We start from the raw sequence: 13,573 nt of genomic DNA on the forward strand, positions 1-13,573 counted from the left end.
GTGTTCAATGCCAGTGACTTTCTTACATTCTCTTGAAAAGAAATAGTAAAATAACAGTTTATAATGCTAAGCACCATCTAAAAACTAACTCATTTATCATTTTAATTGCCATCAATCCTTCCAAATTTAACATTCCATGTCTAAAAGAAGAAATAGAAATAATTAAAGATAAAATAAAAATAGGTCAGAGTATTTTGGCAAATAAGAAATAAAGAAAGGTAAAGTAAAATAAATGGATCCAAGACAGATGATCCTTACAAAATTATAAATATTTTATCAGTTTTTTCACAAACATTACAGAAATAGATTTTCGGAACCAATCCAGTCGGACATGGTAAATTACCATTAACGCAGACAAACAACCATGATCTTTTCTGCCTGAACTGTGTAAAATTGTAAGTTAATAATTTATATCGGTTTGACCAGTATTGTACTGTATCATAAGTATTTTCTTCTGTTTAAAAAACACCTTATTTTAAATTAAATTCATAATAACACTTTTGTGTATAAGTACAGAGATTTGATAACATCATTTCAATAAACAAAGTTAGTGATATATTAGATGGTTTGTAATGCTTGAATCAAATTAAAAGTGAATTCGTTCTCTTAACAAAGTATTCACTATTATAATTTGCTTTCAGTTATGGCCTTTTGCCCATACAATCATTAGTTCGTCTTTTTTTTTGTACTTAAAAGCTAGCCATGCAGGCAGCCATCTTAAGTTTTATCATATAAGAACAATGCTAAACCTTAACCTTTATCTGGCCATATAACAACTTCTATATCGGTAAGCTAATTTTTGCCGATTTACAAGGGTTTTTATAAACTGCTATAAAATTTACTTGATTTACAAATGTACCCTTTATATATACAAGGGTCATCTGGAAAGTAAGACCCGTTGCGCGCTAACTATTTGAGCGGCGAGCAAACAGCACAATGCACATGTGTGCCGACTCCAGCATGTCTTGTGTGTGAAATGAGGCCATTTGCAGTGAAATCATTGTAGAGTGCTATTTCCTGTGCAAATTTAATATGTGCAAAACGATTGATCAGCCCGCCAACTGTGAAATACGATTAGTTATCCAGTTTTTGACAACAAGGAACATTCTAGCAGCAGATATTCATAGATAGATAAGTGAAGTGTATGGATTGAGTGACAGCAAAGTGCGGAAGTGAATGAGAGCTTCCATAAATGGGTGGGAAAATGTATGTGATGAACCGTGATCTGGCCACCTGTTAGTGATCACAGAATATTTGGTTAATGTTGCTGATGTAAAGATTCATGAAGATCGATGATTTACCATTTCATTATTAGCTTTGGAATTTTAAACCGTAAGTAAACCAACATTGCACAAATATATATCTGAAAATTTGAAATTTTACAAATTGTGCTCACTTTGGGTTCCCAGGCTGCTTATTGAGGAACACATAATGAGAAGAATGGATTGTGCCTCTTGAGTTTATGGTCTGATACCATGAAGAAGGTAATACACTTATAGAGAACATTGTCACAGGTGACGAAACATGGGTCTTTCACATATACCCAGAAATTATCCCCGGCTGATAGAACGACCACTTTACACACTGGAAGAATTCTTCACTACAACGAAAAACTCATAAGCAATGTAAAGCAAGACCAAGAAAAATACCTACTATGCAATTTTGACACCATTACATTTCTCAACGAAATTGTAAATAAAGAATTTTTGACTTTGACTTTGAAAAAATGAAACGCCAGTCAATAGAATGGCATCACACGATGTCACCGGTTAAGTCAAGACCAGTCTCAACATGTAAGGCTTTGGCGACTGTGTTTTGGGATAGACATGGAATATTGTAAGTCGAGTTTATGGAACGAGAAAGAACAATAAATGCAGCCACTTATTACAATACTCTGACATGCTATACAGAATAAGTGACATGGACTATTGACATCTGAGTTCTTGTTGTTGCATGGCGCCAGACCCACTCTGCTATCCAAACCCAAATTTTCATCAGAGTGTGGGAACAGATTGACCACCCGCCGTACTGATCAGACTTGGTGCTGAGCAACTTTCACTTGTTCCGGGTACCTAAAGAAGTTTTCCGCCGGTAAGCATATCAACAGGATAATAAGGTGAAAGAAGCAGTTAAAGATTGATTTTCCTCTCAAACAGCAGACTTCTATGACATTGGCATTCTAAAGCTTGTATAATGTTATGATAAATGTTTTAACAAAAAGGGAAACTATGTTGAAAAATAAAGAACTATATCAGGAATGAAATAAAAAAAACCTGTTATTCATTTTTTATACAAAATCAGACCTTACTTTCCAGATGCCCTTTTGTGTACATATTTTTTGTTTTTGTCTTAAGTATGTAGAATTTGAATATTGAACTGGAAAAAAAATTGAACTCAAACAATTGGCCAAATACAACCATGAAATGCAATTTTGAGGTTTTGTGACCTCACTAGATTGCTGATTAATTTTATTGCAGAACCACAAGTATCTAGTCTCCTGGTAGTGTACCAACATTTTTTTGAAAATCCAAAATAGTCAAAGATGTTATTAAAAAAAATTAACATAGATAACATGTGCATATTATACTAACATATATAAAATAGTTGCTCATTAACCACAAATGCAATATTACTTTGATAGGTACTTAATAAATATTGTTCTAGATATACAAACCGAAAAAATTCTATATCATAGCAATCCCAAATAGATACTGTTCTACTAGGTAAATGTAAATTTATGTCTAAAAAAAGAAGAACAAAAAAAATCGCGTACAATATGTGTTTTTCAGCTCAGGCAACAGCTGATAATAACATGAACAACATTCAAATGACGCACTTCTTCATTTTTGGTGCCGAGGTCAGCGGTGCAAACAAAACTCATAGAAACACAATTCTAATATTTTCAAAATATGTTTGTTTCACTCTAAATGAATATATAAACTGTTTTTATTTGTGAAAACAAAAACAACTAGATTTGAATTGCCTGCCATTGTACAGAAATACACATGCTAGGATGCTAGATACTGACTACATATAGACTTGTAACAAAAAACACGTCTTTAGAAAGAGTTGCTGTCTTCAATGATGTAAGTTTCATTCTCGCCAAATGAAAATCCTCTTCAATATAGATAGTTCCTGTACCTTTCTCACAACTTGTGGCTGGCACTAACTATGCGACTACTAACTAAGTTGTTGCAAGTCAAATGACGAGTTTTATTGATAAATACCTTTATTGAACTATTCAATACCTTTTTGGGATAGGTCAGTTCATTGGGAACATGTGGATATATTTTTTGTAGTGGTTAAAGCCTTGTTTTATGGTTAGTTACGTCATAGAAGCGAAGATGATATAATGACACAAAATGAATTCCCTGGCTACTACACAGAGTGAACCTAGAGGTACTCAAAATGAGTCACTGGGCAGTAGGATGGTTAAACAATATTATTCACTCTAATTTGAGAGCAATATTATTATTATTATTCCTTTTTATTGCTAATTAAAATTACTACTTTTATTTATTTTTGTATTTTTAGAATATCTGATTTTATTAAAGGAGTGATTTGCATACATCCAATAAATCATTACATTATATATAATGTATTTACAATATCGCTAATTGTGTAACTATAAGCACAAAATTAGAATGCTTAGTTACAGAAGCAATGCACATTAAATAAAACCTAATGTTATTTGGATACATTTTTGTAATAGAAAACTCTGAAACCAAAAATAAGATAGAAAGACGGTTTAACGTTTAAAACTGTTGTTTTAGTTCAACATCAGCCAAGGTTGTATCCGTGGAGCTAGCTCTTAAAATATCACATACATGTTTCACGAACAGTGTGAATGGACTGTTAAGAGCTCTTAAGAGCCATTTTAACTCATTAAATATCTGATATTTCATTCATAAATATTGTGTTGATCAACAAAATTGAATTATTTACAGTGAACTGTCCCAGATTCAAACACTGGAGTGTTCTTAGCTCACAAGGAGACGGGTGGACGGTAGAGATGGTTCCACAGGGCAGTCAGCCTCTGCCTGAACATCTTGAGGGCAGTTCCTGTTTTGTTACATCTTATGGTTTGTGCTCTAAACAGCAAATTATTAAACTTTCTGAGTGTGGGCTAAGTTCCAAGATCATGGATGAAATCCAGCCTCACATTGATATATCTGAATGGTGAGTTTTATTTTTTATCATCTCTGTAAAATTATGTTTTTAACCCTTTTGTGACTGGCTGGTAATCCAACATATAACATGACTGTTTGGTGTATGCTAAGCTGTTGTAACAGCTGTTTTTCATATGTTTGTTTGCAAAGAGGTATTTTATACATTTTTTCTGATTTTACTATTATACACTTTTCTTAATATTCTGACGAATGTTCATCATTCTTGTTGCATTTTATATTCTGTTCAAAATTATATTATAATTACAAATAATAGGTCTCCTAGACAGATTTTTTTTCGAAACAATGTGACAGCGAAATTATAGAAAAATATTTACATAAACATTATGTAAGTGCTTATGTAATTATTTATATACTAGCAGTTACCTGCGGCTTCGCACACAATTTTCTGTTGAAAAACTTGACAGTATATCTATGTATTCTTTTTCTATAACATAATAAACAGTCTAGAGATAATCCATAGTCACTCAAAGCTATTCCAATCTCCTGATCCATTTTAGATTTAAGTTTAAAGAACAGAGGTTTGGGATCCTGAAGTCGTAAAGTTAAACAGATTTTATAAGATTAGTATTTCCCTCACACATTCGATGATAATTTATTGAAGTTCTTCTATGGCTTCAGTAACAATAAGAGTAAGCCTTTTTATCCCAATGACGAAAGTGTATCGTACAACTAAAAAGTTGCTGCGGTCAATATGGGTCTGTTCTGGTCGTTTAAATTCACTCCCAGTCTAATCTATTTACGGTTCTACAATAAATTTATGCTGTTGCACTGACCAAAACAACTGTCTCATATGTTGGTTTCAGAATCTAACTTAGGTTAAATTTTGATGATTAAGTGATTTTGATATTTTTACTGATCACTAAATATGTATTAGGGGTATATGCTTCAAGTATTAGGGCAAGAGTATGTTATCTCCATTTACTCTTCAATAACTACAGTAAAAAGGCCATACACAATGTTAAAGGAACTAACCAGATTAGATTACGCTATGTGCAAACATTCACAGCTTTATTATGACAGCGTATAAATAACATTTCTATTGTATTAGATGGATTATTGATCATTGGCGCAATCTAAATTTAAAATTAAATATCTTCTTATTTGCAATCTGCATTACACTACTGATTAAGCACTTTACAATAATTTAATATTTACTAAAATTTAAATGTAAACACATGTTTCTGCCTCTTTGATGAAAGTGTTAACAGCTGTTAAATATCAGTTCAATTTATATTGCGCAATCTGCCGGATCCAATGTAAAACACTCCAATATCAACAACAATTTATAAATAAAAATTTAATTAAATAGACTATTTAAATAGAACCAAATTGTGAATATAAACCATTCTTGAATCCCCTTCAACACACACAAAAAATTTCATCAAAATAGGTCCAGTCGTTTAGGAGGAGTTCAGTCACATACACACGAACACAAGAAATATATATATAAAGAGTTACTAGCAGTTACCCGCGGCTTCGCACCAGATTCTGTAGGTTTTGCACCTGTATGAGCACTTCTAGTTCGAGTAAATTATATTTCCAATGCCAATGTTAATTTTGCCTCTCTCCCGAACAAGAAAATATATATACATACACAGCTCTGAGAAGCCTACTTCTGTCAAGGGCAGTTTACATAGGTTTCATAACTGTTTTTAACTGTCTAGTAAAAGTTAGACATTTTCTCTTATAAAGCACTGCTATCAGTTACCTACTGAATTGCTTTGCATGCAATTTAGTAGGCGTTGCACATTTATAACCACTGCTGGTTGGAGTGAACTATATTTCTGATGCCTTGTTTTTCACGATCAAGAAAATACGTCAAAAAGTTTACAATTGTGGCCATTTTAATTTACTCCTTTTTTGGTATGTTTGTTCCGTTGTTTATTTTGTTTGTTTTCCAATCAAGAAAATATATAACACAGATAAGAGAAGCCTACTTCTGTCAAACAAAAACTAAGATGGGTTTTATTTATATCAGTCTTTAAATTTATAGTAAACTTTTTAATATTTTAGAAATTTTAGAACTAGAAATGGTAAATTAGTTCAAAAGAACAGTCCAGTGGAGTTTCATCTAGCATAGTTCTTGCTGACTGCTTCGCAGTTAAATTCTGACCACTTATGTTTTAGGACATATTCTAAGATAGATTAGTACTTACCTAATTGCTCTAAAACGGCGTTAAAATTATAATTACTTATTAAAAATTTGACACATTATAAACGTAAACAAATTGAAAATAATAAACAATGTTTACACAGAACAGCTGATTACATTTGACTGGCTCATTCAATTAATATTGCAGAAATTACCAAGATGGGATATTTTGTTACTGTAAAGACCAGTGGGGCGTAGCCCGAAAGGATTTACGAAATAAGAATAGGCCTATGTTCATCCTAGGGACATTAGGAATGTCCATGTAAAATTTCAGTACAACAGGTTGAATAATTTTAGCGTTAAAGTGTTACAAACAAACTTACTTTTGCATTTATAATATTTAATATTATTATAAATATATATATAGTATACTTTTTGCTCGTGTTTGAGTTCCTTAGGTTGTGAGAGCAAAATATTGTATAATTGCCATAATATTTCGGTTTTATTCCACATGTGCTAGAATGACAAGGAAGTAGTACACCACACCACATGTTGCATAACAGGATTCGCTGAGATTACATGCAAAATTTAAAGTCTGTAACTCATCCTTGAGATGTCGTGCGGAAAGATAGACACAATCATACAGAAAATAGATTTTACATCCCTCCGACAGAAAAAAAGAGATATTGTTTCAGCCTACTGAGTGATAGGCTTCAGTGACGCTCAGCCAAATTCCATGTTCGGATATGAACCGTCATAGAACTCATTCTTGTCTTTGTAGAAATGAAGTTTCATACAAAATTTAAAGTTTACAGATGAAATATCTATGTACCTGTATGTATCTTGCCACATGACACAACACATTGTTTTCATTTAATTAGGTTTCATTAAATTAAATTTTACTCATTTCGTTACTTAATAAAACTTCCAGTTGAGATAGGAATTGTACTATAACATAAAAATGTCCTGGAATAAATACAAGCATCTTATCACCAACTTTTAATATTAACATTAATTTTCCACTATCTTATGATTTTAGATTTTTACCTTGTTTTTCTGAATAAGCTACATGTATTATTTTATCACATGTTAAAATGTCATATTATTGTACTCAACTTGTTTACAAATTTATTTATTCTATCTTCTACTTAATAAAACTTCCAGTTAAGGTAGGAAGTGCACTACAACATGAGAATGTCCTAGAATAAATACAAGCATCTTATCACCAACTTTTAACATTGATTTTCCACTCGATTATTATTTTAAATTTTTATCTTGTTTTTTCTTAATAAGCTACATGTATTATTTTATTACATGTCAAAATTTCATATTATTGTACTCAACTTGTTTACAAATTTATTTATTCTATTTTCTCATTGCCGTCATGGTTACCCACAGACCAATTCAAAATATTTCCTAATGCTCAGCCAATTCCCATGGAGTGACATGTACCGTCATTGAACTCAGTGCTGCCTTTATAGAAATGAAGATTCATGCAAAATATTGTCTCTAGGTCAGTTAGTTTTGAGATATCATGGGGACAGACAGACAGCTCCTCGAGTGAATACACTTAGTCAATAATGATCCTTTAACCAACATAGTTAAATATTGATAAAAATAATTTAAATATATTAACGTTTAAATGAATATTTTTTTTTCATACAAATTATGCCTTATAGACCTAGACTTTTTGCAGTACCAATCTTTTCATAACTGTTTAAAAAATGGTGCACCTGAAAATGTTTGAAAAAATTGGCTGTAAAAAGGTTAAAATAGGATTGATATAATATGGAATGAGTTTTACTTTAAGAATAAACAATTATTTTAAAAATGTGGAATAAGAATTAGGGTGAATATGTTCTCTCAGAAATCACTGTGCCATGAAGCTGAATAGTACTTATTTGTTAATCTTTATGCTATCAAGTTATAATGTTGCTTGTGTTTGGGGTTACCTCCAATACACAAAAAATAATAAAATCCTGTAATTAAGGTGATGAATTAGTGTTTGTTATTTATACTCAGCCTTGTATGTCTAAAATTAACACATTCACGATGACGTGTACCCCAATGGGTAAACACCGGGCTTTCATAAAGTGCGTCATGCGCCCGATGGGGTATACGTTGCTATGGAATTCCTTACTATGTTTTTATTGTTTGGGTTTCTTGGTGGGTAGTAAAATTTGATCCACCGTTCAAATAAATTCCTCGGACTGTTGTGTAACCTGTCGGGCACACATTTGCTTAATTTTTAGATACTCCTTGGGGTACATAGAGAAACGTTGAAAATTATTGAATTTTTTTGCAAAATTGCGAAGCCTACATGCTTTTCTCATTATACTTAGGCGTAAAAGAAATTACGGTTTTTTGGCATTATTATTGAAAAAAATCAATGTCAAATACAAAAGTCTGAAAATAAGCCATCGCCGTGAACGTGTGGAATAAATAAGCCACTGCTGAATCATAGATGTATGTTCCCAAGAACATTTTGTACTTTGCTATGATTGACTAAAATTGTGTTCCCCATCTGTGAACCAACTGTTAGTAAAAGATAAGGAGAGGTTTATAAAAAGTTAACTTGGCATATTTTTTCAGGTACGCAAGGAGATTTGATTGTGGAAGTATTTATAGACTAAAAGTAAGTTTGTTGGATATTAATAAAGAAGTTGTTGATCAATTCAATGAGGAAATCGTGGAGAACCATTGGGATGATGACTGGCATCAGGTAATATTTTTTAATAAGTTTTTTGAAAGACTACCTAATATTTTATATTGTTAACTACATTTTAATTCTGTTCTTTGAGTTTGCATGTGGATGAAAAGACTTAAACTCCATGCTTCACTGAGTGCTGGATTAAACCCACTGTTTAAAAGTGTTTTCCTATGTCCATTGTTTATTTTATTAATCTTAACATTCTGTGACAAGCAATATTCAGTTTAGTGAATCATAATCAGTAATAAATAGATAAATGTTTATTGTGGAGACAAAATACTTCTGTATAACAAATATCAAGATCCTATCACTCGTACTACATTCAACTGTCATTCAGGTCTCCTAGTCTCCCGGATGTTCATACATTTTTACATTATAAAATACATTTGACATGAAATAATGTTTCAAACAAGTTTTAAACATTTTGAGTGTAGGCACATTTTTTTATTAATTTGCAAAGTGTTAAGTGAATTGCCTGTAAAATTAAATGTTCTTGAGCTACCATCTTGTGTCACCCAATCCAGTAGTAATTTCTACCTTAAATCTCGAATGCTTGAATGTCTCAACAGGTGGTCAAGGCGCATGTAGACGTACGAGGGGCTACCCAAAAGTTCACGGAATAGCTCTGCTGTGAGCAAAGCTTGTCCAGTACAAACTTCTGCCACTAGATGTCGGTAGCGCAACTCATTGCCATTTCTTGTCACCTGAATCATCGGATCTGGCTTTTTCTGCTCTGTAGTGAGAATTTTTGTTGTCACTGTTTTGTGCTATTTTCTTTTTTTATGATACCAAGTTTGAGTGAACAGCATCCAGCTGTGAAACTTTGTCGCTTTGCTTTAAAACTGTTTTAATGTTTAACACAACCAGGATAGATTTTAAGTTGTTCTTTCAAATCACAGCATATTCCAACTTGACGTGTGAGGCACATACTTGGCAGAGACCCCAAGATAACCCACTTGTCTCTGAAATTTTATCAATGTTCTGTCGATGGTCTGAAAGGATTATTTCTGAAATTTTCTGAACATTTTCATCTGTTCGAGAAGTTGATAGATGTCTGGAACAAAGCTTGTCATCAGTGGAAATGTCGCAATTTTTAAACTGAGAAAACTACTTGTACACTTGTTTTTCCCATAGCACCATCTTTGTAGGATGTGTTCAACATTAAAACAGTTTCAACGCAATTTTTAGCAGGTAATAAAAATTACAAAGCTGCGTGATGTTCACTCAAACTTGCCATCATAAAAAAAGGAAAATAGCCCAAAACAACAGCAAAAACTTGTCACTACAGAAAAACAGAACAAGCCAGATCGGTGATCCAGGCAGCAATGAAAAGGTGATGAGTTGCACTACCAACATCTAGCGGCAGAGGTTTGTACTGCACAAGTCCTACCCACAGCAGAGCTATTCCAGGAACTTTTGGGTAACCCCTTGTATAATACAAAATTATTTCCAAATTTAAAGACTGAAGAGTTTTTGCAGTTTATTGAAAGCTGCCCTGCACAACTCTTAAAATGTTGTAATGATGCTTGTGTTTTTGCATTTTTTTTAATGCACTCAAAAATTTGTTTTTACACATACGTAGTTGTGCCAATGTATTTTCAGTGCCTGCTTGCAAAAGTACATGGTTTTGCTTTGTCTTGTAAATCAGTGCAACTTAATTATCATTATTGTAATATGTAAATTGCTAAACTAATATTTTAATATTCACCTACAATGAAGGTACCAAGTAGTTCCTGTGGAGCTATTTAGTACTAGCTGTAACCAATTGCTTTGCATACAATTTTCAAAAGTGAAGCCTACTTAGTAAAAACACTTATGATGTAATATATATATATATATATATATATATATATATATATATATATATGGGCCTTGTGTTATTTTTTAAACCTAAGTAGACAATCATCAGGTATATATTATTTCATTTTTCATGATTAACATCAGTTAAAGGAAATTACGACTCACTCTTACATCAGGATTTGCGCATGTAAGAGCATTTCTGGTTTGAAGAATTATATTTCTGATGCTATAGCTGAGTTTTCTTCATCAAGAAAATATATGTAAACATGCAGGTTTTGGAAACATACTTCTGTCATAAAGCCTCTATTTCTGGCTCTTGTAATCTACTTACGGTTTAAGGTATTTCCACTGCCATAGTTGAGTTTGCCTTGTCCGTTGAAGAAAATATACTACATATGGTTTTGCTTTAAAGAAATCTTTTTGTGTTTGGGACTATAAAGTGGGACAGAATAGGTCATTTCTCTCTTTTTTCTGAAGTCACTGTAAAAATTTCATATCACAATGTCAAGTAAGCCAACCAGTTTCTAGTACCTTATGGGCAAACATTCATACTTGTGTTCATTAAGGTGAGTTTTATAACAGAATTTAAATAGTTTTCCAATGAGTTAAGATGTTTTCATTCATGACTGGCGCAATTTGTACTAAAATTTAGATAATAATTTTTTCATTGCTATCAGCATTACACTACTTACTAATCAAGATCTATACACTTAACATTTTCTGAAATTGAAGTGTAAACAATTGTTTCAGCCTCTTTGAAGAACTGCAACTGAACTGCCAACGGCTGTTAAGTGTTACATTGGATTTCTACTCTATAAAAATGAATCACCATATACAGGGTGACAATTAAGTCTGGAACCTCTTTTTTAATTTTTGAACCACAATAGAAAGAAATATCAAAGTTCACACTTGCTTACTGGTGATAGTAATGCACACATCTGCCCAATTACCGACCAGATAATCCCTTTGGGGGCCGGTCCACAAGGAGTCAGACAAAATTCTTAAATAGCAGCATAGGTCAAGTTTGGTATCAAATTAAAGGTCTTACTTAGCAGAGTACAATGCCGCAAACCGGACTTCAAAAGGTGGATTCATTCAGTAGTTATAGCTATTTAAATTTTAAAACAATTGAACAATGTAAATTATTAAGTATTACAAGTAAACACCAATTTTTAAGTACCTGTGATCAAAGTAAGTGTTCAAAATGTTCCCCTCCCATCGTCTGGCAATGTCCTAGGCGGTTGTAAAAGCCATCCACTGCATTTTGAAGGTAGTCACGAGGAATATCTTGAGCTTCTTGGACTATGAGATTTCTTAGGTGTGCCAAATCTCGAGGCTTAGTACGATAAACTTTATCTTTGAGGTATCCCCCAAAAAAAAAAATCCATCGGAGATAAATCAGGGGAATGAGCAGACCACTCTACTGCACCACATCTTCCAATCCATCTGTGAAGGAATATTGTATCCAAGTATTCTCTAACAAGGAGAGCAAAGTGTGGTGGCGCACCATCATGTTGGAAATAAATTCTTTGAAATTGTCGACCAAGAGCAGCTTGCAGGAATAATTCAAGTGCAGGAATTATCTCATTTTGGAGCATTGCTAGACACGAGTCACCATTTAAATTACCATTGATAAATAATATGATTTCCTATAATACCTGCCCAAACGTTAAGTTTCTGTGGATGCTGTGTATGACTCAATCTGCCACTTTCACATTCTAACAGTAGTTGTGTTATTGGTAATAATTATTGATTCCTGGCTTTGATTACTACATTGTCAGATGATGGGAGGGGAACAAAATTAGGCCAGGAGTGAATTTAAACACCTGGAACCTACATATTTGATTGCAGTAACTTTTTATTTGTACAGTAAATTTTCTTCATTGCGCAAACTCTAAGTATGGCACTTAAAATATCTTAGACCGGAGGTAGACAAGTGCTGGTACTAGTACTTTTAATCCAAGTAGATCTTGAAAATAAACATTTTTTTTGTCAGGGCAACATCAACTGTAGGACAGTAAATAATAAATTAGACCAGAAGTTAATTTAAACGGCCGGAACTGACTCTTTTTGACCACAGCAACTTTTCAGTTGTACGTATGTTTTATATTTTCATCTGGAAAAAAGGGCAAACTATAATTATGGCACTTTGAAATATGTTAGACAGAAAGTGAATTTAAACAGACAGAAGTTATCACTTTTTGATCAAATTAGGTTTTCAAGACATATGTAAATATTTGTTACATACAAAAAACCCAAAAACAGAACCAGTCAAAATCTTATTTAACTTTTGAATCTTGAATACTGAAATAATATGCAACTGATATGTCTACTCCTGTTTGAAAAATATTATACGGCTCCATCATATTATATCATAAATAATGCTTTCACTAAAAAGGCTACGCCTTTTGATTTTGAGAATTGTGAATTTGAGAAAGACTGGATCATTTTCCTAGAACACGAAAGAGACTGAAACATTTGTTAACATTTTAATTTTGTAAAATATTAAGTACATCAGTAGTGGAATGCAGATAACAGAGAAAACAGTCACCATATAACTTTTATTCCAGATTGCACTAATGAAGAATCAACTACATCTAATGCATTGTAAATACTTTGTTTAAAGTTTGTGTTTAAAACATTATTAAAACAATGTTATAAAACCAGCCTTAATGAACAAAGATATTTGAATCATATATACAAGGTAATGAAAACTGTTAAGCTTCCTTGACATTGTGATGTGGCATTTTACAGTTACAGAAAAACAGCAGAATGATTACT

General features: G+C 32.5%; 1 protein-coding gene across 2 annotated transcripts in view; it reads left to right on the forward strand.

The window, feature by feature from the left end:
• Window positions 1-13,573, forward strand: part of LOC124357668 (F-box only protein 6-like) — a 36,921-nt gene that overhangs the window by 14,230 nt on the left and 9,118 nt on the right. For both annotated transcript variants that reach the window (XM_046809651.1, XM_046809652.1), the window contains exons 3-4: window positions 3,948-4,179; window positions 8,875-9,004. In XM_046809651.1, the coding sequence (XP_046665607.1) occupies window positions 3,948-4,179; window positions 8,875-9,004 (362 nt within the window). The remainder of the gene's footprint in view (window positions 1-3,947; window positions 4,180-8,874; window positions 9,005-13,573) is intronic.

This window comes from Homalodisca vitripennis, chromosome 3 (genome assembly GCF_021130785.1).
Source record: "Homalodisca vitripennis isolate AUS2020 chromosome 3, UT_GWSS_2.1, whole genome shotgun sequence".
Taxonomy (NCBI): domain Eukaryota; kingdom Metazoa; phylum Arthropoda; class Insecta; order Hemiptera; family Cicadellidae; genus Homalodisca; species Homalodisca vitripennis.